The sequence below is a fragment of the Sebastes umbrosus genome, chromosome 12 (assembly GCF_015220745.1).
Source record: "Sebastes umbrosus isolate fSebUmb1 chromosome 12, fSebUmb1.pri, whole genome shotgun sequence".
Classification (NCBI taxonomy): Eukaryota; Metazoa; Chordata; class Actinopteri; order Perciformes; family Sebastidae; genus Sebastes; species Sebastes umbrosus.
Genome location: NC_051280.1, coordinates 2,418,665 through 2,440,720, shown reverse-complemented (window position 1 = coordinate 2,440,720; position 22,056 = coordinate 2,418,665). Strand labels below are relative to the sequence as shown.

The window sequence follows — 22,056 nt, the reverse complement described above, 5'->3', positions numbered from 1 at the left end:
TAGTCAAAATATACTTGCCACTGGCAATACATTCAAACAGCTGCAGTAACACATAAAGAAAACCAACACATTACCCGTATCTAACTTCAAACATTAGAAACATATCTGTATTCACCGGGCAACTAAAAGTGTGAAAATATTAAAACCTCCTTGTCCTATTTTGTTATGTATGACAGAGACAACAATCAAAAAACATAATTATAGAAATAATGATCATAAACTTTCACTGTAAAAGGTAAACATGGGTTGTTTAAGTATGAACTTTCATGTAAACATACATTAAAAACTGTCACTTTACACAGATTCTTGAAAAACAGTGGCTCTCTGATCCGTTCTGCTCAAAGTTAAAGAAACATAATCAAGTCATTTACAGTGTAAAAAAACATGGTGCTGCCACACGGTGTCGGTCCTTGTGTCAAGAACTCTGTCAGTTTGTGAGGAAAAAAAGGAATAAAAGACAAAAATTAGGAAACAGAAGACACACAATTCATAAAATCACATAATAAATCACGTGATGGTGCTGGAAAGCGCTCACAAAGGTAAAGAGAACCACCTTACCATCAGAATAGTTAGGAATTTAAAGGGCCAGTTCTCACAAATTAAAAAAAATATATATATATATTTTCCTGCAGACTGCCAATACCTCTTTTCAAAAACAATGCACAAGGCACTAATGTTACTAAGTGTCTACTGTCGTCATTGGAAACAATTTTTTACCGAAGAACGGCTGGCAATCGTGTTCTCAAAACCTTGGCAAATAAAATAGAAACTACAGTATCTGCATGGCCAGATATCATGAGGGATAAGTCAGAAAATAAGTTGTGATATGAGTGAACTGACCCTTTAAAAGTCAATGAAAAGCCTCAGTCAAGTCTCGGGCTGCATTTAGACGAGATCAGGCGTTGCGGCGATTCGCCGTAGGGTTGTGTGGCAGTCTGGGAGAGTCACATTAATGACCCATTAACTGCCACGATTAAAGCTGAAGTAGGCGAGATTGGAGGAGATATGATTAAAATAAAGTTATTTTATATAAAACGGTTGCTATATCCTGACAGTAGTACATGAAACAGGTAACCTGAAAAAAATCATGTGTGTCTGTGTCCTCTGGTGCTCCTAACGGCATCTGCAAGATTTCACAGACTGAAGGAACACAAGCAGTCAGAGCTGATCTGGAGTCTGCTGTCCAGCAACCGTCTATGAGAGCCGGCTGTCAATCACTCGCGTACTCCGACCAAACGGTCAAACTAGGCAGCGCTGATTAAATATGAATCAATATTCTGTTACTGTAATGCCCACTTCTCTCCTCAGATGTTCTCAGAATCATCTTGTAGTGTACTGTTTAGCTGTAAAATGAGAAAGTTTTTGACCCGGCAGCCATGTTGAGATCTGCTGAGGAAATACCAAGCACCGCTTACATGACCGGAGCACAGGCAATTGGAACGCTCTCTCTCTTAAGTGGCTTTTTAAAGTCTGAAAACAGAGCCATGAGGAGGAGCAGAAGTCTAGTTTTCTCTCAGAACACTTGAATTACAATATGCTGAAAGGTTATTATGGAACTTTTGCCCAATGATGCCAAAAAATTGTTGCCTACTTGAAACTTTAACATCTTTAGTTCCCTCATGGCTGGGTTGTACAGCTCTAGATTGCCGGTTATGTGATCGATAGTGACGTTGGGTTGCGTTTCTCCAAAAGTAGATTCCGTTTCTACTTTTAAGTAAAACTTTTCTACTGCGTTTTTTTTCCGGCACCCCAAACCCATTACCCCCATTCTAAATGAATGGGACAACCTGCGTTTTCGCCGCAACGCCTGATCTGGTGTGAATGCAGTCTTAACACATGAGGGTTCTTACTGCTGGACTGTCCACGTCACCTCAGGTCCTTCATCTCAGGCTACACCCACACTAATACCATTTCATTTTAAAACGCCGTTTTAGAAACGATTTCCGTCCAGACGAGCGTCTAAGGGCCGTTTCAGAATGAATCTCCGTCCATACTACCACGCCTGAAAACGCATATCACATGACAATTCACGTACACTGGGCATGCACGTGCTTGCCCAGCTTCCCTCCTGCGTATAGGCAGCAGCAGCATTATAAAATGTAGAATTTAACCGCACAACAGCTGCTGGCAGAGACAACAAGGTCAGCAACGCTTGTGACGCTCGTCATCCATGTTGAAATGAACCGCTGGTGGTCGAGGCGGATGTTGTTTGTTTTCTTCCGGTAAAAGGTTCACGTGATGGGACGTGACGATTCAGGGAAGGACACGTCATGACTGATAAGACCCAATCGATAAGCACGTCATCGTTTTTCAAAGATCTTGGTTTCTGTCCGTCCAGACTGAAACGCAACCCTGGAGTTTTAAAACTAAAACAGGGTCAGCGGCGTTCTCACACGTCTCCTTTGTGGATGTAGCCTCAGATGAGATATCTGACGGTACATAAACCATTTTGACTTGATTTTTAGAGGCACATGTAGAAAAGTGAAGCCAGTGAAAGGACATGTTTTAGAAAGAGGTTGGCTTCAGCTGAATCTCGTGGAGTTATCTCACCCGGTTACCACTTATTTTCTCTGGTTTTAGGGAAGCAAAGATGTAACAATGTACAAACATTTCATTCATTTTGACGTCTTTGACTCAGACTTTGATTCAGATCCGATTGGACATCAACCTGGTGTTCAATTTCAGAAAGAACGACTGCAGCTTGCACAGCGGGCACTTCGGCTTCTTCCTCTTCTTCTTACTGTTCTTCCCTTTCTTGTACACTCCGTGATATTTCCCCTCTTCGTCCTCCTCTTCGTCCACCCAGGGGACCCAGGCCCCGCTGTGCAGGCTGGGATCGGCTCGAGGGTCGTCGGGCGGAAAATAAACCTGCACGGCTGATTGGTTGTAGAATGCGAGTCGGGCCATCAGCTGCTGGACCACGTCTGGTCTCTGGTGTGCCAGGTCCTGCCGCTCACACGGGTCGGCCGTGATGTTGAACAACCAGATGTTTTTGAGGGTGGAGGATTTGGGGGACGTCGAGACGACGCGTTCGAGGTTCCACCAGCGACCAGGGAGATTGGGAAGAACCTGAGGAGCAAATGTGCAATTATTTATGTTCAGTTTGAAACAGTTCAAATGGGTCTAAATGTGTTGCAGTACCTGTGGGGGGACCCAGTCTCCGTGACCTGGGTCTCCTGTTAGCAGCTTCCAGTCTCCAACTCTGATGGCAGCCTGGACTGACGCGTCCCACACGGGCTGGAGACTTAACTGGGGCGCTGGTTGGGACTTTGTCTGCGGCATCCCTGGCTGGGACATGTTCTGGTACATGTTCTGGTACTGCGATAACGTCCGCCTGGACTTTAAATGTAATTTGAGCTGCCTTTTGGATTTTGGTTGAGGTGGTCTTGACCGTGACAGGTTCTGCTTCTGGGATATGTTGCGCCTGGATTTTGACTTTAAACGTGATTGGCTCTGAGGTTGAGATTTAGGGCGAGATGTTCCTGATACTGATGGAGCACCACTGGAGTGGGACTTCACATGTGGATTGTAATGTGGCGGTCTCTGGCTCTGAGGGTAGACTTTGGTCTTGGGTTTGGGTTTGAGTTTTGATTTTGGGAGGGGCTTAAGCTTTGGTTTGGGAATGGGCTTGGGTTTAGGTTTAGGTTTAGGCTTAGCATGGGAAAAGGTCCGAGGTTTCTTGGTGGTCTTCAACTTGAACGCTGACTTCTGCTTTGGTTTCTGCTTCAGGATCTTCTTCTTCTTCTTTGGCTTCTTTGGGCCTTTCGATTTGAGTACTAACAAATCAAACAAAACACAAGTTTGACGGATGAGGAGTATGAAGTAAATGTTCAAAACATACCTTAAAGGGAGATTTGTCAAGTATTTAACACTCTTATCAACATGGGAGTGGACAATTATGCTTGCTTTATGTAAATGTATGTATATATTTATTATTGGAAATCAATTATCAACACAAAACAATGACAGATATTGTCCAGAAACCCTCACAGGTACTGCATTTAGCATAAAACAATATGCTCAAATCATAACATGGCAAACTACAGCCCAACAGGCAACAAAACCTGCATGGTTTTTGCCCCAAACTGCATGTGATTATCATAAAGTGGGCATGTCTGTAAAGGGGAGACTCGTGGGTACCCATAGAACCCATTTTCATTCACATATCTTGAGGTCAGAGGTCAAGGGACCCCTTTGAAAATGGCCATGACCAAAATTTAGTGTAAGTTTGGAGCGTTATGACATGGTTGGTACCAATGTATTCTTTAGGTTTTCTAGTTTCATATGATGCCAGTATCTTCACTCTAGCTTTAAAACTGATTCCGCCACAACCTCAGAAAAACCCCTTTGGATTTTTACGAGGTTAATTAAAAATCACAAGTTGCGTTAAAATGGATGAGATGTGGTTGAAAGCTTAATCTGAACAACTTTTTCAAAGGTCAAGAATTCACACTTATGAATAATACTTTACTTTTCAGTCACAAGCTAAATGTAACGAACTACTCTGCTTATAACTCACCATGCTGTTTCCACTAAAAATACACATCAGTAAGACAAATACTATATTTATCACCAGTTGACTTCCTATTGCCACCTGAGTGCAGCTTTGTAATTCATCTCACAAATTAGATGTATTGACACCCCGTTGTCCTTTGACCTTGACCGAGACTGAAGTAGCTTTTTGAGTATGTTTTATTTATTGTTACCTGAGGCTCTGTCTGTGCTGGCATCCCAGTTCATGGTTTGGGCGGGAGGATGGTGGAGAGGGTCAATGTTGTGAAGGATCTCCTGACGAGGTGACTCCTTCCCCTCGCTGATGGTGGGCCAAACATCAAAACCATCCAGGCCGTGACTCTGAGAGACAAACAAATCCCAGAGAAAGTCCAAATGAGAGGTCTCTTTATGCGTGCCAGTAGCCAGATACATTTACTGAACAGGAATAAATAATAATACATTTCCTTTGGTAATAGAGGCTACTCCAGAGTTTCTGGATTAGTCCATTGCTGTCTTGATTGTAGCCAAGATAGCTTGTTTATCTGCTTTGGCAATAGAAACCTACTTGCATACTTTGCCAACAAAGCTCTTTGGGAGCTGCACTAACTTGCCAATAAAAGTAGTTTATGTCTGAACTTTGTATAGAAACTCATCACAATAGGTCAAGAGCACATTTATCTACATGATAGTAAAAAAAGACAGTTTTACAGTAGCGCTGTAACCCGAACTTTAATAAAGTCTGAGGCCAAAGTGAGGATGAGCTCCACATTCAGCTCTAACCGTGACAACAAATAAACTCACGCATGGACATGTTATCAGTGGGAGACAACTGAGATAACATACAGAAACAAAATACTCGGAAAAGCCTGAGAGGAAAGTTTTCGCTCATATCAGGAGCTTGGGTGGCCAACATGGTGAGTGATATTCCTAAATCTGGTGTGTTTTGCAGCGCAATAAAATGGTCAGTAATGCACTCAGTGAAAGTGCCTTTTCCATGGTAGTTACCCTTTAATACCCTGATAGAATGAGAGTAGTCCTAATAGTCGTGTTTCCATCCAGTTGTATAGCGAATTAAGTTTAAGTGTCACGGTCTGGCACTGTGCCAGAGGACATTGGACTTTTTCCTTTTTGTTAAGATCTTGTGTTCATCCTTTTAGTCTATTAGTTCTGTAATAGTGATTTTGGTTTCTTGGATTTGGGTTTTCTGTTATATTGTCTGCTTTCTAGTGTTTCCTGTTTTATTTTGAAAATCACCTGTTGTGTCATGTCTAGTTTTATTTCCTGTCATGGTCCTGGGTTTTTGTTATAGTTACCTCTGCCAAGGCCGGAGGCCTAGGAAGGAGGTTATGTTTTCACCGGCGTTGGTTTGTTGGTTTGTCTGTTAGCAGGATTACTCCAAAAGACCACAATGGATTTGAATGATTTTTTTTGGAGGGGTGGGGTGTAGCACAATGAACAATCCATTAGATTTTGGTGGCGATCCGGATCATGATCAGGAATTTTTTTAAGGATTCCGATCAGCCACAACATTAAGACACATGCGCAGTGTAACTAATGACGCGTTGATGACGCATGACCCCGCCTCGCTCAAAGCTCTTCACACTATATGTCGGCTTTCACCCATTCACTCACACATTCATACACTGATGGCAGAGGCTGCCATGCAAGATGCCAACCTGCCCATCAGGATCTGGACTGGAGGAGCCGGGGATCGAACTACTGACCTTACGATCAGTGGACGACCCGCTCTACCTCAAGCAAAGGCTTTTCCATATCACATTTAGCGCATCGATTCTCTATCGATGAGGGCAAAAACCACCTCAAAAGAGTGTAAAAACTTTTTTTTTCGCAATTGAGGAATTTGTATTGAATTATGCCGTTTCCATACAGTTTTTTTAATGTGCTACTTCAAAATGCGCGTAAAAATATGTGAATGGCACAAGGCTACTGACAAAAAAACAGTAGCCGTGTATATACATACATTCAAAAGTGTTAAAAAATGGTAAGTAATAGAAAAAAGTCCCTTCATATGTTGTTCTAATGAAGTAGTGAATTCCACTGACCTGGCTGGTGTTTCCCCCGGCCAGTCCCACTAGCGTTGGGAACCAGTCAGTGATGTGCAGCAGAGCTTTGGAGACCCGTCTCCGGCGTCTCAACAGCGGGCTGTGAACGAACGCCACTCCACGGACTCCACCTTCCCAATACGTACCCTGGAAACACAGTCCGGACGTTTAGTTACAGTTCGTAAAGTCATTCCTGTCAGTTAGCAGAGATCTCTATATTTACCACTGATATTCATTTTTATCTCATTGTGTGAATATTAGCAGACACTTGAGGATAATGTGTATGAGTATTAATATATTTTTGGGAGAAAACAAGATCCATGAATGTTACTTTTAACAGCTCATACTTATAGGTTATGTAAACTCCTCATTTGAAACAAGGAGAAAAAAAAAACAGGACTAAAAGTCTATAACTACATCCAACAATAGCTATAAGCAGTAAAATTCATGTACGAAATACAAAATACAAGAAGTTCTTTGTACCTTTCGGCCTCGTAGCGGCCAGTTGCTCCCTCCTGTGAATGGCTGGGCGCCGTTGTCGGTGGAGTAGATGATGACGCTGTTCCGGTAGAATCCGTACTTTCTCAGAGCGTATGTGACGTTTCGGACCGCCTCGTCCACCGTGGACACCATGGCGGCGAACTTCCTCCTGGCGACGTTAGCCATGTCACGGTAGGGGTAGATGTAGGACTTGGGGGTCTGTAGCGGAGTGTGAACTGCCTGGAGGAAAACATCAGCATTAGTGTATTTACATGTGTTGTACATTTACATTTTTTTTTTTTTTTTCGTGCTGAATGTGCCACGTCAGATTCAGCAAACGCTCCTATAACTTCAGATAACTGTGTAAGTGACCTGCGTACACATGATGAATGCCACCTGTGCATAAATGAGCGTGCGTTCACGAGAATTGTAGATTAGTATAATTAAATCCCCAATGATACTATATGAGGCTACGCGTCCCCATTCATGTCTCTGCCAATATATCAGCACGGCGTCTAAAGACACGCCGTCTAAAGACACACGCCGTCTAAAGATACGGACTCTTCAAGGCAGAGACATCAAAGACATCCAAAAGCAGTAAGTCAGCCATGATGCGCCTGGTTACACTTCCTGTTGACTTTATTATATACAGAGACAAACAAGGCAAACGTGAGCATGGCTCACATACCGACGCTCACTGCTTGACCCCTACTAAAGTAGGGCATATGGTTTTTCCCTTTTGGAACTAATGGAATTAATGGGCATTAACTAATTAACTAATTACAAACTAATTGTAATCTAGTTGATAACTAATTTGAGGTTCCTAAGTGAAATAGTTTCCGAGTTCTACTTCGGAAACTAAATTGAAGTAAAAAAAACTCCATCAAATGAACACGGCTGTCCAATAAAATAAAGAATAAACGAATATCACTCTGTTGATTTGAAGCACATTCAACCTCTGAGTTCTATTTTCTGTGCAGCGTGCTTTTAATTAAATGGTTTTGGGTCCACGTGGGACTGTGGCAGCTGCCAATTCTCTGGTGCTTGCTGTTGTTTCCCTTTTCCCTGGTGTTTTTTTGGTTGAGTTGCTGAGTGATTAGAGGGTTATTCAGTTCACCTGTTGCGCAGGGTGTGGGGACTGGCTCTTAAATGATAGTTGAGAGCAGCTTGGTGCATTCCCCTCTAGGCCAATCAGGGTGTAACGACGCCCTTTCTGTAGGGCTTAAAAGAGGAGGGAAACTGCACACCCAGTGTCATTCTGATCTCTCCTTCACTCAATGCAACATGTGTTATCAGCTTTACCAGAAACTCTGGTCTGTTTTGGGCCCTTTTGGGATTCTGTGATCTTTGTGTTTTGTTTGTTGAGAGTGTTGACTCCTAGTTGGGGAAACAAGTTAAGTGCCAACCAATTAGGTTACCTGCACTGGGACGTTTAGGTACTATTTGTGCAACGATCTGGCTTGCCTTACAATAGCCTAACGCCTGCAGGCTGTATTTTTGTATTCTATTCATTTGTTGATTTTCAATGAAACCCTTTATACCCATTTCTTTTAGTGTATTTTATTTGGGAAAACTTTAAAGGAGGGTAAAAGGAAAAACACAAACCAATATTTCAGTTTCCTTAATTGTTTGTTAATATAGAGGCATTTGTTCATTATTGAAGAGGCAATTGTTCATTATTATTATTAAGAAGGCATTTTATTTTATATTATTATGTGGATGGGAACTGTTTTTCAGTCTTCTGACTGAACAACTAAAGTCTGGGGAACTCAGTACCGCCACAGGACAAACAGTCTGTAAATACGTTTCTGATGCTCATCGACTTTTCATGTGGCCTCTGACTCCCCACATCCAGACATAAACTAACCGCAGCATCAAAACACACATCGGGCTGTGTTGGATTTGACCTCTTTTATGCAACTACGGGTTTTTCTCTCTCCGCTCCAGATGTTTCTCATCGATGCTTTTCTTGACATTCTCTCTGATGTGAAACCTCGGCGTTGATACCTGGAGGGAGAGCAGCAGGAAGAGGGGCTTGTCCGCGGGGTCGTGACTCTCCAGGATCTTGCGAGCTCTCTGTGTGAAGAGCGTGGTGGAGTACTTCCCTTCCTGGCCCCACGCCACGCCCTCGTTGTCATGGAGATCATACCCACACAAGCCCGGGCCATCACAGGACCCATAACTGGGGACAGATGGAGACATGTGAGTTATGATAAACATACACATTCTGATCAGTTCAGGTTAATTCTCCTAGTAATAATGATAATAATAATAATAATAATAATAATAATAATAATAATAATAATAATAATAATGCATGTTTACCTGTAGTAATCCACACTTCCTGTTAAAGAACCAAAGAAACTGTCAAAACCCTTTCTGGTGGGTAGACACGCCTTCCTGGAGGAAAGAGGAAGAAACTGTGCATCAGATTTATATGATAATGTTCTACAAACATTTTTTAAGTTTTAAACCTGCATTGTCTACATGAACGTTTGTTAGCCTGCAAGTCGTCTAATCTCTTTGTGTATTACACTCAGCGATCAGTGGAAAAGTGTGAATTCATTGGCAGGAATGTGAACGCGATACAAAAAAACCCAAATACTTTACAGGGTTTCTTTAACACATAACAATTTAGAAAAAAACTAATTACAAAACAGCTGTTTGTCGTATTTCCTGCTTTTGAACAGCGTTGGGAAGATGCTTTATTAGCTCTGCTTATTTGGATTTTGATATTTAACAACCAGACGTTTTTTAGTGGCGGTCCGCCTAAATGAACTGAACTGCCTCGGAATGTAGAAGATTTCAAATTAAGATTTCAGTTGTACACTCCGCTGTGCTTTTTACCAGGATTATTTCCTGTTTTAGGTGACAACGGTGACTGAAAAGACAAGACATCTATACATCAATATTACATGTTCATAATCATGTGACTTTTTCTAGCACTAGCAGTTTGTACATCGTGATGGTGTTCCACAAGGCGGGACAGAGGGTGGTAAAAGGTTAACGATGCAAACTTTTCCAAATTGCAAATTACTTTTTCTTTTTACTTTTAGTACATACTGCAGCTGCCCTTACGGCCCAGTTACACAGCCGTTGTCGAAATAGACGCAAAATGTTATGTATTGATTTCTATACATAGACACAAATTTAACTTTTTTTTTTCGTGATTGTCAGCACGAAATCAATTCGTATGTAATCGTAACGTAATTGTGAACCGGGAAGTATAAAGAAACGCCGTGTGGAGAGGAAGTCGGGGTGGATGGGAGGGTCAAAAAACACAGGACTTTCGCCCAGGAGACCGGTGTTTGTGTCCCGTGTGAAACCACAAGTCAAAGTTGATTTATTTGCCACGTAACTTCCGTACTTAAGTTTCTTCCGGTATTTTATCCCAAACTATGATCTTTTCCTAAACTTAACTAATTAGTTTTGTTGCCTAAACCTAACCAAGACTGGAGCGGAAATGGACACGTGTGTCACGTGTCGTTGAAAGTCGTGCTGAGCGTCACGTAAAAAAAGGGAAATTTGTGTCTATGTACACGAATCAAAATTTCGTGACTATTTCAATAAACTGCCGTGAGACTGTGTTGGCCCTTACTACGTACTGTTGCATGCAGTATCCATATAATTGACCCTTCGCTAAGTCCCGCCCCTCGAACGCAGACTGGCCAATCATTGCGTAGTATCGACAAGCTCCGACCAGGGTCCGCCAACTACAACAACAAACTAGTTTGAACGAGTTTGAACTTCTCTCTCAAACTCTCTTTTTTCACAATTCTTTGCATCACCTTTTGTGTGTACAACAGAGAGCAACGCTATAAATGTCTTTGAGGAAAGAAAGTCTGAAAGCGTGCGCCGTATTTAAAGTATTATTGCATCTTCGCTTTCTCTATGGCAGCAGGCTTTTCAACCCACCTTCAAATGTGGCCGTCGTACAAACTACGTTTGTTTCTAGTGTGGCAACATCAACTAAACGATAAAATATTAGACACTATAAAAACTTGAGTGAAGTAGTTGGCAATAAACACTTGAAGAACAGTTTTGCCTACTTTCACAAAATCTGAAGATAAGACACGTTGAAGCGAGGGGGACAAAGTGAGAATAACAAGCTCGGTGTGTTTGGGCTCATTTTGTTAATAGTGACCGTAGAACAGAAACTCCCGGTCGTATTCACCCAGCTGTGACGTCTCACATCTCACCTGTAGAAGCCCAGGTGCCACTTGCCCACCATGTGTGTGGCGTAGCCGGCCTCGCGGAGCCTCTCCGGCAGAGTGTCCATGTGTGAAGGCAGACAGCTCGGCTGGCTGGGTCTGATGATGGAGTGCTGCAGTCCCGTGTGGATCTGATATCTGGAAGAAAAACAGACTTGTTTTTTGGCTTTCTACCAGACGAGCTGCTCACACGCGATCTGCTGCGAGGCCTCACAGTAGGACCAGAGACTTTATTTATCCTCACAGCTTCCTCGCTGTCAGCTTGCCTCATCAATTATCCGATTATTCAGAGCCTCAATAACTGTTCTGTCTTTTGTGTCACACAGATCTGAAGCATTTGACTTTAATTTCTTTCATTTATTTTATCAATCTTCATTTTAAATAATGATTTACTTCTTCTTCAGCCTGTTTCTTCTGCAACTGTAACATATGAATTTACCCTCTGAGGATCCATAGTCTTATCTTATATTAAACTAATAATCATGCAGGATATGCACAAGATATTGAACAATTACTTATAACTAGGGCTGTCAGGTTAACATGATAATAACGCGTTAACGCAATTTTGTTTTAACGCCACTAATTTCGTTCATGCATTAACGCAATCGATGCTGTAGCGGGCTCAGTTTTAAAGCTAGAGTGAAGATACTGATACTAAAGGAGGCTAAATTATGCTCCGAACTCATGCTAAATTTTGGTGAGGAAAAACTGGCATGGTCATTTTCAAAGGGGTCTGTTGACCTCTGACCTCAAGATATGTGAATTAAAATGGTTTCTATGGGTACCCACGAGTCTTTCTGGACAATATTTGATATTTTTTTTGTTGTTAAATGATTTCCAATAATAAATATATACTTGCATTTGCATAAAGCAAACCTATTTACTCACTCCCATGTTGATAAGAGTATTAAATACTTGACAAATCGCCCTTTAAGGTACATTTTGAACAGATAAAAAATGTGCGATTCATTTAATCTTGATTAACTATGGCCGCGATTAAATATTTTAATCGTTTGACAGCCCTATTTATAACATCTGACAATGAAATGAGAGTAATATAAGACCGGAAAGAGTATGAATTAGTGCTGAGATTAATCGATTAGTCATTCGATAGACAATTTTGATGATTAGATAATGTTTTTTAAGCCAAAAATGACAAAAATGTCCCGGTTTCAGCTTCTAAAATATGAGGATTCGCTATTTTTATTTGTGTTATATGTAAATTGAATATCTCTGGATTTGAAAACAGACTAATCAAAATTAAAAATGTTCATGCGCTGCAGCCCTCAAACAAACCCAGCTTTATGCCAAAACATACTAAATGGGGCTAAAACTAAATCAATGCTGTTTAACTCAAACAGGGAATAAACTTATTCGATTGATAAAAAATAACCACATGAATGTATTTGTATGAAGTACAAGTTGCTCTGTATAATATAGTAATGACAAAAATTCCCCTAAGTGGTGTCAAAATCCAGTCCAGAGTGTTTCATGTGGCAGACAGATGGACGAGCCCGTAAAGACGGTCCGTACCTGCCGGTGATGAGCTGGCTGCGTGACGGCGTGCAGATGGGCTGAACATAGTAGTTCTCCAGCGTCACGCCCTCCGCCGCCAGCTTGTCCAGAGTGGGAGTCTTGATGGTCGGGTTGTGGTAGCCGATGTCGTTGAAGCCCTGCGTTAGAGTCATGACAGAGTTCTGTTGAATGTTTCAGATTATAGATGATTTTAACATTTGGCCAATCCATCATAGTGAAGTTAAACATAGAGGGTTTAAATACCACTTTTTTTATGTGATACTCGTCTCCCAGATGGTTACAGACACTCTTTACATCTTCCTGTATGTCGGAGCCATTTTCAGCTCTATTTATACTCTATGTGTTTGTGTTTACACCTCCGACCACCACGCAGACCATCCTTCTGTTGAGATAACTGATAGAGACGTACTCTAATCAGGTTCAGGTGTGCTGCTGTGTGAGAGAGACAGGTTTTGGTCACGCAGCGCAAGGCCAGAGCAGGAAAAAGCCGACAGACGATTAATCGGACGATATTTTCTTTTCTTCTGCAGCAGCCTAGTCGGCTACTTTTGCACAAGGCTTTTTTAATAAATCAGTTTTTGTCTAAATTCTCCGAATTTAATCATTAGTAAGAGAACACCCTGAATTGGTAGATTACTGTACATTGTTGGAATATGTTCTGTTTATTTATAATGGGCGCTGCGCTGTTCTGCTGTCCCTAGTTTGTACCTTTTTGTGGAACATTTTGGTTTATTCCATGTGAAGGAAACAAAGCAATAAACTGGTCACTTTATTGGAAGCATGTATCATTACTAAACCTCACAGGAGCAGCCCTTCGATGGTATTGTATTGTATGTTATCTTACAAAAAATGATTCCTTATCTTTCGTTCGTTTTCCTACGAATGTCCAGCAACACGTGTCAATTTTCTGCTCGTTACATGCATACAGTCTTTTCAAAATAAACTTCCATCTTCACAGGAAACAACTTGGTTAGGTTTAGGAAAAGATTGTGGTTTTGGGTTTAAATAACTGAAACGTAAATTAAGTACAGAAGTTACGTGACAAATCAATCAACTTTGAGCTCTGGTTTCACACGGGACACGAACACCGGTCTCCTGGGCGGATGTCTGTTTTATTTTTACTCACCCATCCACCCCGACCTCCTCCCTACGCGGAATTTGTCGCTCGTTCTATTTCCTCGTTCACTATTATGTGGATTACATACAAATTGATTTTGTAAGGTATATACGAATTACAGTGCATTAGTTTTCATAGGTAGAGCTACGAACGTTGTATGAGACCAGCCTGAAACATTATCATATATTTGAGGTCTTGGCGTTATTAATAATCTACTGCATTTTGAATACTTCTCAGGTGTTGTAGTCAGATCAGCGTCTTGCTGCTAGAAGCGTGATAATCCAAACGTGATTTAAGATTTAAGCCATTCACATACACACACACACACAAACACACACACACCTGGTCGTCTATGAGGATAAAGATGATGTGCGGCTGGTTCTTCTTCTTCGGTTCTGCCTCATCACTCTGGTTCTGTGTGGACCGGTGAGCAGACAGGCAGTCCAGGCTGAAGAAAACACTCAGCACAGTGAGAGCCATGGCAGCAGCAGCAGCCTGCATCTTTACTGCAGGGAACAAAAAAAAAAAAAAAACATAACAATAGAACGAGAACCTCCACGAACACAACAGCAGGGAAGTAAAAAACGTTTGAGTCACACGCGCATGCCATCACGGGCGGACTAACTGTAGATCATAAAACCACATTTGAGATGGACTGGCCAACTTGGCTGTAACTGTGATCTGAAACGCATCCATCTGGTGGAGAGAGAGCTAAAACTCTGAGGAGGTCTTTTTGTTTTTTAACCATTTACAGTCTTTGGAACTGAATAATACCAATAAAAAATGATGAAATATGAGTGGTGCCTGAGAGAGCAGGAACAGACCAGTTTGAATGGGGCTTTTCTCTCTATTCTTTTCTTATTCATTTCCTGCTGTATAAGGATGCACCGACTTTTTTAGTCCCCATAGCGATACCTGGGCTTTGGGTATCGTCCGATACAAAGTACCGATCCGATACCAGTGTTTAATTTATTAATCGTATGCCTCGCTTTGTGGAAGTGACTGGGATCACTCTTGTATATGGAAGGCAACATCAGGCTACACTTAAACATTGTTTTCCTAACTTTAAAAGACAAAATGTAACAAATAAAAACAAAGATCAAATTTACTGCATTGTTATTTATTTATCATTCAAATAATAAATTGTACACCAACTTGGTAAAAAATCTTTAAAATTAAAAGGAATTACAATTAAAGTGTAAACCTGTTTAATGCAGCAACAAATTGGTCAAAATTTAAACAGGAATTAAAACTCCAGTATATAATGTATATAGTATATAAACATAGAACTGAATAGAATAGATCGGCCCCATTCTCACCGATACCCGATTCAGCTATTTGAGTCAGGATCGTTCCGATATCCGATCCGGTATCGGTGCGTCCCTCGCTGTATTTTATGGAGCCTCTTACATTATATAGTGTAGGAGTGTGAAACATGGATAACATCTTCTATTACTGTATATAAAATCTTATAAGGTAATATCATATATATACTCTGATGAAGTAATTTTTCTGGAAAAACAAGCAACATTTGTATAAATTAACCAGACAGGGATGTCTCGTTTAGTCTAATCCAGTTAACAATTAAGTGACATATTAAGGTGCTTAAAGGGGACCTATTATGTGTTTTTCCATTTCCTTTAGTGTGTTATATAGTTTTTTTGTGCATGTAAAAGGTATGCAAAGTTACAAAGCCCAAAGTCCACGTCATAGGGAGTTACTCTCCCCCACAGAAACTCTGCTCCTGAACTGTCTGAAACACCTCGCTTGAAGTCCCGCCTTTTCTTCTGTAACGTGGTGATGTCACCAAGTAACACATTTGCCTGGCGGCTAGTTTGGCACACCCTCAAACAAAGTTAATCTGACTAATCACAACAGTGGGCCAGCTGACCAATCAGAGTAGACTTTGCTTTTCGGGGGTCGGGGAGGAGCTTAAGGTCCTGACACACAAAGCCGACAGTTTGGGGCCGTCAGTGAGAGTCCGTCGGCCTAGTTTTATCAGTGTGTCCCCACTGTCGGCTCTAGTCTGCCCATGTCTGAGTTTTTTCGGCCGATTCAGTATGTTTAATCAGTGGCGGCGCCCGTCGGTGAGAGAAATCACTCTGATTGGCTGCTCATCTTAAACGAATCAGTGCACGAGAAGAGAAACGGAGGTGAGGAAAGCTCCAAATCCAAATTTTTGTAAGGACGCTCTGCCCTGGGACACTCTGCCCTCTATTTTATAAAGAGCCTCCCCGCCAGACAGACGTTGCATCCCGCTCCAAGTTCCCAGCAAACAAAGGGGTGACAGAGGTGGTGTGTGATTTATTAAGGCCTGATTCACTGGCAGTGAGCAACACATGAAGGAATGCTGCCAGACGTGGTCGGAAAAGAAACGGTTGTTCATCCGTACTTAAGACACACTAGCCCTCTCAGTGGAGGTCAACTGCTTTACATTTTACAGGTATTTTTATGGTCTTAACCCTTTATTCTCTCAGTAAAAGCTGCAGTTCAACATTAGTATTCTTCTGTAAAAGGAAGGGAAAAAGCAGGTTGTATACGTCTGTATCATCTATCTACAAACTAAAAAGCCAAAGAGCAGCATGCAGTGTTGACTTTACATGAGACTTAAAGCAGCTGTCTCTGTCACAAAGCTGGTGACCATTATACTACTGTACTGGTGTCTGAACTGGTTCCTCATTACTGGTGTTCAGCACACACACACACACACACCTTTCCCCTCTACTGTGTGTGTGTGTGTGTGTGTGTGTGTGTGTGTGTGTGTGTGCGTGTGTGTGTGTGTGTGTCTGTTCTGGACATGAACTGTGACAGCTTTGAGTGTGTTAGTTCAGACTATGCAAGCACAGACTGGTCCTGCATTAAATGTGTGTGATGAAGTCTGCTGCCAGTATCAGGTTACAACAATAACTGATCTGCATTAGAAATGCTGTATATTTGTCATTATCAACATTATCAGCTTTAATTTAGAATTAAATTGTGACATCACAGTTTCACTATAAGGGTTTTTAATTGTAATAATCCAAACAGCTCCATGTGATGTTATAAAAGCCAGCACATTTCTAATTGAATGCACACATCCATTCCTCATATAATAACAGTTGTGTTATTTTGAAAAGCCAGGCCTTTAAATCAATACCTCGATATTGGATCAATGGGAGTGAACGGCTCTTCTCCTCCTCCTCCTCCTCCTCCTCCTCCTCCTCCTCCTCTTCCTCCTCTTCCTCTCCTCCTCCTCTTCCTCTCCGCTCTTCTTCACTTCATTCTTCACTCTTCGGCTCTTTCTTCAGCTCGCACAAAGTTGGGTTTGAGTAAAGTTTGCAGAAGACGCCGCATGTCCTCAAGTTTCCCAAAAAGAGCCTTCCTCCCTTCAGTGTGAGCGTCCTCACTCCTCCAATGAGACACGACCAGAGTGAAGACAGCGCACAGTAGCGCGCACACACGTCCGGTCTGACCTGTCACAATAAAACACGCAGCAGACTAAACTAAACGTGTTGCAGCGGGTGTTTTAACGCAGAGAGAAACCAAACCGGATTATTTATTTTGAATAAACTGGTTTTAGCAGCAAGGAGACGAAACTCCGGTGTTTTTTTAACAACAGCTGCTGCCGCCATTTTGGACTGAAACATGTATTATGTTTATAATATTTTATTGTTCAACACATGGCCATTTCGGTAGGACATGACAATAGAATATAATTAATTTTGTTTTACTTTTGTATGGCACTTTTTAGGCGTTTTTTTTTTCTTTTGGTTTATTTGTTTTGTTTTATTCACAAGATGAATGAATTAAATTAATAAAGAAACAAACAAACAAAGTTTTAAAAAAGGGATTAAGCAATCATTAGTTATAGACATGGAGATGGGTGCGATATTTAAGAATTTTGCCTTATGAATAAAGAATATGGTTTAAAATTAGTAAAACATTAATCATAGGTCAATTTTTTTTGTCTTCAAATAAAACATGTTTTCAAAATTGAACTTCATTTTGGTAGATGATTGATGAATTTACATATTTAATTTGAATAATCTGTTAGCAAAATATGATATCCATAAAACGATATGGCTTAAAAGACTACCCTCCTTTTACACTTTTAAAGATACTGATTTTAAAACATATTTGACTACAGTTGAAAACTTAAAACTCAAAAATGCTAAATTCACAAATACTATTAGATTATTTAGACATTTCAGATTTATTCCAATTGTTTAACAGACCCCGATTGTTTTTTCTTTTTATTCAACTTCCTTTCCTTTCCTTCCCTTACATTTCATTTGTTGTATAATTCTTTTATTTTTATATAATTTTTGTACTGTGAAATATATAAAATGTTTTTTTTGTAATGAAAAAATCTGAATATGTAGCCTACTTTATGTAACTACTGTATTGAACTTTCTAAATAAAGTATTGACATGAAAAAAACTGCACTTCATTTTCTTTTTCCTATCGTGATATCATTTTATTTTGAAGGGTAAAATGCTTAACATCAGTTACTTTTGAATTTCTCATGTAGCTTGACGCAGGACAAAGCGGTAACAAGCATTTAACAGCATTCCTTCAACGGCTGGACGCTACTTTAATATGGTTCTTGTATTTGATGATTGTTGTCACCGTTAACAGACGTCATTGCTCGTGGTTGTGTGATGCCGGACAGAACATCAGCCCAGCGGTGTGACTGCAGAGAGAGGAGCCAGCAGAGGAGCCAGCAGAGAGAGGAGCCAGCTGGCACTCCGGAGGAAACCAGAGGAATTTCTCTCTTTACGCAACGAACTGTACAGACCGGACCGATACAGATGCAAAACTGCATCAAGTCCACTGGAGACAAACCGGGTGGGAGACCGGAAATAGGTCTGATTAATCAAAAGAATAATCAATTATTTATAATACAAACAGTTAATTAATAAACAACCTCTAAACATTCAGAACATGTTAACTAGAAATGTTTAAATAAATAAATAAAAATAATGTTTTATGAGGAGTTTTAGTCAAAGAAATCAATGAGCCACAATAAAAGACCCACAATAGACCTGTTTTAGTCTTTTTTAGGGGGGTACAGGGGGTCTTTAGGGGGAGATAGCAGGTCGACAGTAGATGTCACATAGAAGTGGTGTACATCATCTGAAAGCTGGGAAATTAATTTGAGATGCAGCTCAGTGCTGTGTGTCAGGTTGTTCTAGTCATGAATCAGAAATTGAAATAAATAGTGAAAGTGTATAACGATATGATAGAAGAATATGATGGTCATCCCCATGCTCACTTTGGGTTGATACCATTTGTTACACTGATTTGGTGCAAAATTTAACCATTTTTTTACCACTCGAGAATTGATCAAAATGATCAATAATCCCTCCAAAATACCACATTAAGACACCAAGACATGCTGTAATTTGGTTTAAGAAACTTTTGACATTTGGAGATTTCTGCAAGAGTTGCATTTTTCAGCAATTGGATGGCGAGCACTTCTGTTGTGTAAACTGCTTAGAAACCCCTTTATTGTTAATCTAGCTAGGAAAGCCATCCATCCTCTGAATGCTCTAGGTCTCTAGTTTGATCCATCCATCCTCTGAATGCTCTAGGTCTCTAGTTTGATCCATCCATCCTCTGAATGCTCTAGGTCTCTAGTTTGTGGCATTAATCTGTCCACAGAAAGTCAAGAATTAGGTCAGGAAGTGTCTGTTTATAATGTCTCTTGACTTTTGCACTGTGTTTACAGTTATGCACTAAAACATCAAGACAAATTCCTTGTATTTGCAAACATACTTGTCAATAAAAGTGTTCCAGGGCTATAAACATCAATTAACCCAATCAAGTATCTTATATTTATAAATGTACATGGAAAACACACCGTTAAGGGTCCACAGTTATATATTCACATCTCTTTTCTCCGCTTGGTTTGAGTGCCACAAAGGTGTTTGTAAAAATTCAAGACATGTCACAGCTTGTTCCTCAGTCTATGCTTTTATCTTGAAAATTATGAACACAAATCCTGTTTGTGAAATCCTGAGTGGGACTGTTATGGATGGCTGGATGAGTTAATGGGATGGATGATTGACAGCCTTTATTCAAAACATGTTAATGTAAATTAGGCAGAAAGACTAAAAGTATGAAGGAAAACTTGTTTTTTTCCCCTTGTGAACTTCTTTTATTACCTTTTAAAGTCTTACTATGTCTTCTGAATTGTGTTATTTTTTTTTAAACAATTTGACTGTTATTCAGACCGTCTGGACTGATTTATTAAAACGCACCATTTTAGTCGTTAAATATCCTTAATTTCTCTATATCAAACCAATATTAATTGTTCATCCAAATGCTAAGGATAAAGAATTCATGGTTATTATCATTGTAATTTAAGGAATTCATTCATGGAGGTTATGGAAGCACATTTCTGCCAATGAAAGAAAAAAAACAAAACAAGGATGAAAAGTTAAGAATGATTAAAAAAAGACGAGTCAAAATCACAAAGCACAAATTCAAAATATAAAATCTCTGAGTCAAAATTAGGAGCTACTAATACCCGTTTCACACCGAGGACTCAGCCAGGGTTGAAGCATTGATTGAGTGTCTGAAAAGGTTAACCCACGATGACCGACTCGGCTTCGCGACCCAGGTTGAGACGTGGGTCGGACCAGGGTCCATTTCAATGTGAACGGCATGCACCAGGGTCCCTAACAACCTGGGTGGGACAAATCTTTTTGGTTGCAAATGGGGACACACGGTCGTGGCGCAATCTTAACAGGTCGCCTTAACTCATAAACAAACGGGGCGACGGCAGCATGAATGATTTCAGACACACTGGAGGTGAACGACATACGAGAGAACAACATGGATATGTGGCAAGACTTTAGGGTGCGGCAACCTGGCTGTCTGCGGTGAGGAAGAAATTAATTTAGTGGCCGGGACGGTGAGAGACAAAGTGGTGTTACGTTATACAAACATAACAAGGCTGCTGAATGAGAGAGGCATCCGCCGTACACAGAAACAGAAACACGCCGTGCCGACCACCTCACGGTACTGCCAGCTCTAAGTGCATCTGTTTTTAAAGCATGTTTGCACTTAAAACTTTTTTAATTTTCCAAATAAACCTGCAAAAAGATACATCCGTCGCCTGTTCTAAAGCACCAAATCCTGTCCTAGTCCCAATTAACAGACTTCATGAAATAGGTATAAACTCATTTTTATCACATTTGGACAAGCTCTTACATTATCCAACAACTTCCACATGCCCAGCTGAAAAACTTTAGTAGCCCTACTATATGTAGCAGATCTTTGCTGAGATGGTGGAGTGAGTGAAATATACATTTCAGTCTTCATAAGTTTCTGTAATGATTTTGTAAATGTAGCCTATATTATCATATTAGATAGCACGATGTAGTCTAATATATGATACATGAGTATCCTACTGTAGATAGAGAAAAAAAAGGTTCATGTTGATTGATAGATACTGATAGATACTGTAAATCTGTATGTTGTCTGCATGTTTTTGCATACATTAGGTACAGCTCCACGTTACACAGTATGACATAGTTTTACATTTTACATAGGAAAAGAAGACGTATGTACCATATTTACAGCGTATTATAATATAAACATGCATCATTCTTTGACTTTAACGTTTTTACACACACATTGATGATGCCACTATTATCCCCTCTGTAATCCTCTCACCCATTTCTAGCACCTGAGGTCAATGGTATGCATTGCTCCCGGGTTTGACCCAGGTCGTATCTGAATTGTCATGACCAATTGTCATGTTTTGGTTTGAATTGACAAAAGAAGGGGTTGAACATGGGTCAGATAATGCTGGTCCGACCCTAGTCATTGGTGTGAAAGGGGTATAAGTTAAAGTATGAGTTAGTATGCCAAAAATGTTCCGTCAGAATTATAGAAGTCAAGATTTTGCCTTTATATAGAACAAGGCAGCATTAAAGCACAAACTCATAATTTTGACTCACCATGAGTATTTTTATTTTTTCCATTCCTAGCATCTCAGCAGATTTTCTTCTCTTGGCCAAAGTGTGCTTCCATATAGGGGTACTTCTAGTAATTTTTATTTTTTTTATTTTTTATGCTTGGTGGGTGTAAGGATTGGCTCAGTGTTGTTAGGAGAACAAACAGAGACCTAACAGAGAAATATTGCAATATCAGTTGTTTAGGGTGC

At 40.5% G+C, this 22,056-nt stretch overlaps 1 protein-coding gene across 2 annotated transcripts; it reads right to left on the bottom strand.

The window, feature by feature from the left end:
- Positions 1-1,742: 1,742 nt before the first annotated feature.
- LOC119498594 (arylsulfatase I-like) lies at positions 1,743-17,392 on the bottom strand. 2 transcript variants are annotated; one of them, XM_037787597.1, is made up of 11 exons: positions 17,038-17,392; positions 14,244-14,407; positions 12,782-12,921; positions 11,237-11,386; positions 9,363-9,437; positions 9,045-9,219; positions 7,041-7,277; positions 6,558-6,704; positions 4,707-4,854; positions 3,142-3,776; positions 1,743-3,069 (listed from the first exon to the last, which is right to left on the bottom strand). In XM_037787597.1, exons 2-11 carry the CDS (start codon positions 14,400-14,402, stop codon positions 2,647-2,649), a joined length of 2,289 nt encoding a protein of 762 aa, XP_037643525.1. In that variant the 5' UTR covers positions 14,403-14,407; positions 17,038-17,392; the 3' UTR covers positions 1,743-2,646. The 2 variants fall into 2 exon arrangements, with proteins under 2 accessions (XP_037643525.1, XP_037643527.1); XM_037787599.1 differs by having other exon boundaries at positions 3,142-3,761.
- Between the last annotated feature and the right edge of the window lie 4,664 nt (positions 17,393-22,056).

What these genes read in the sequence shown, in the direction of transcription:
- LOC119498594 (XM_037787597.1), bottom strand. Translation starts at nt 14,402, where the DNA reads ATGCAGGCTGCTGCTGCTGCCATGGCTCTCACTGTGCTGAGTGTTTTC. An exon ending in TTATCCTCATAGACGACCAG is followed by an intron (nt 12,922 to 14,243) that starts GTGTGTGTGTGT and finishes ACTCTAACGCAG; the next exon opens with GGCTTCAACGACATCGGCTA. An exon ending in GGAAGTGTGGATTACTACAG is followed by an intron (nt 9,220 to 9,362) that starts GTAAACATGCAT and finishes ATCTGTCCCCAG; the next exon opens with TTATGGGTCCTGTGATGGCC.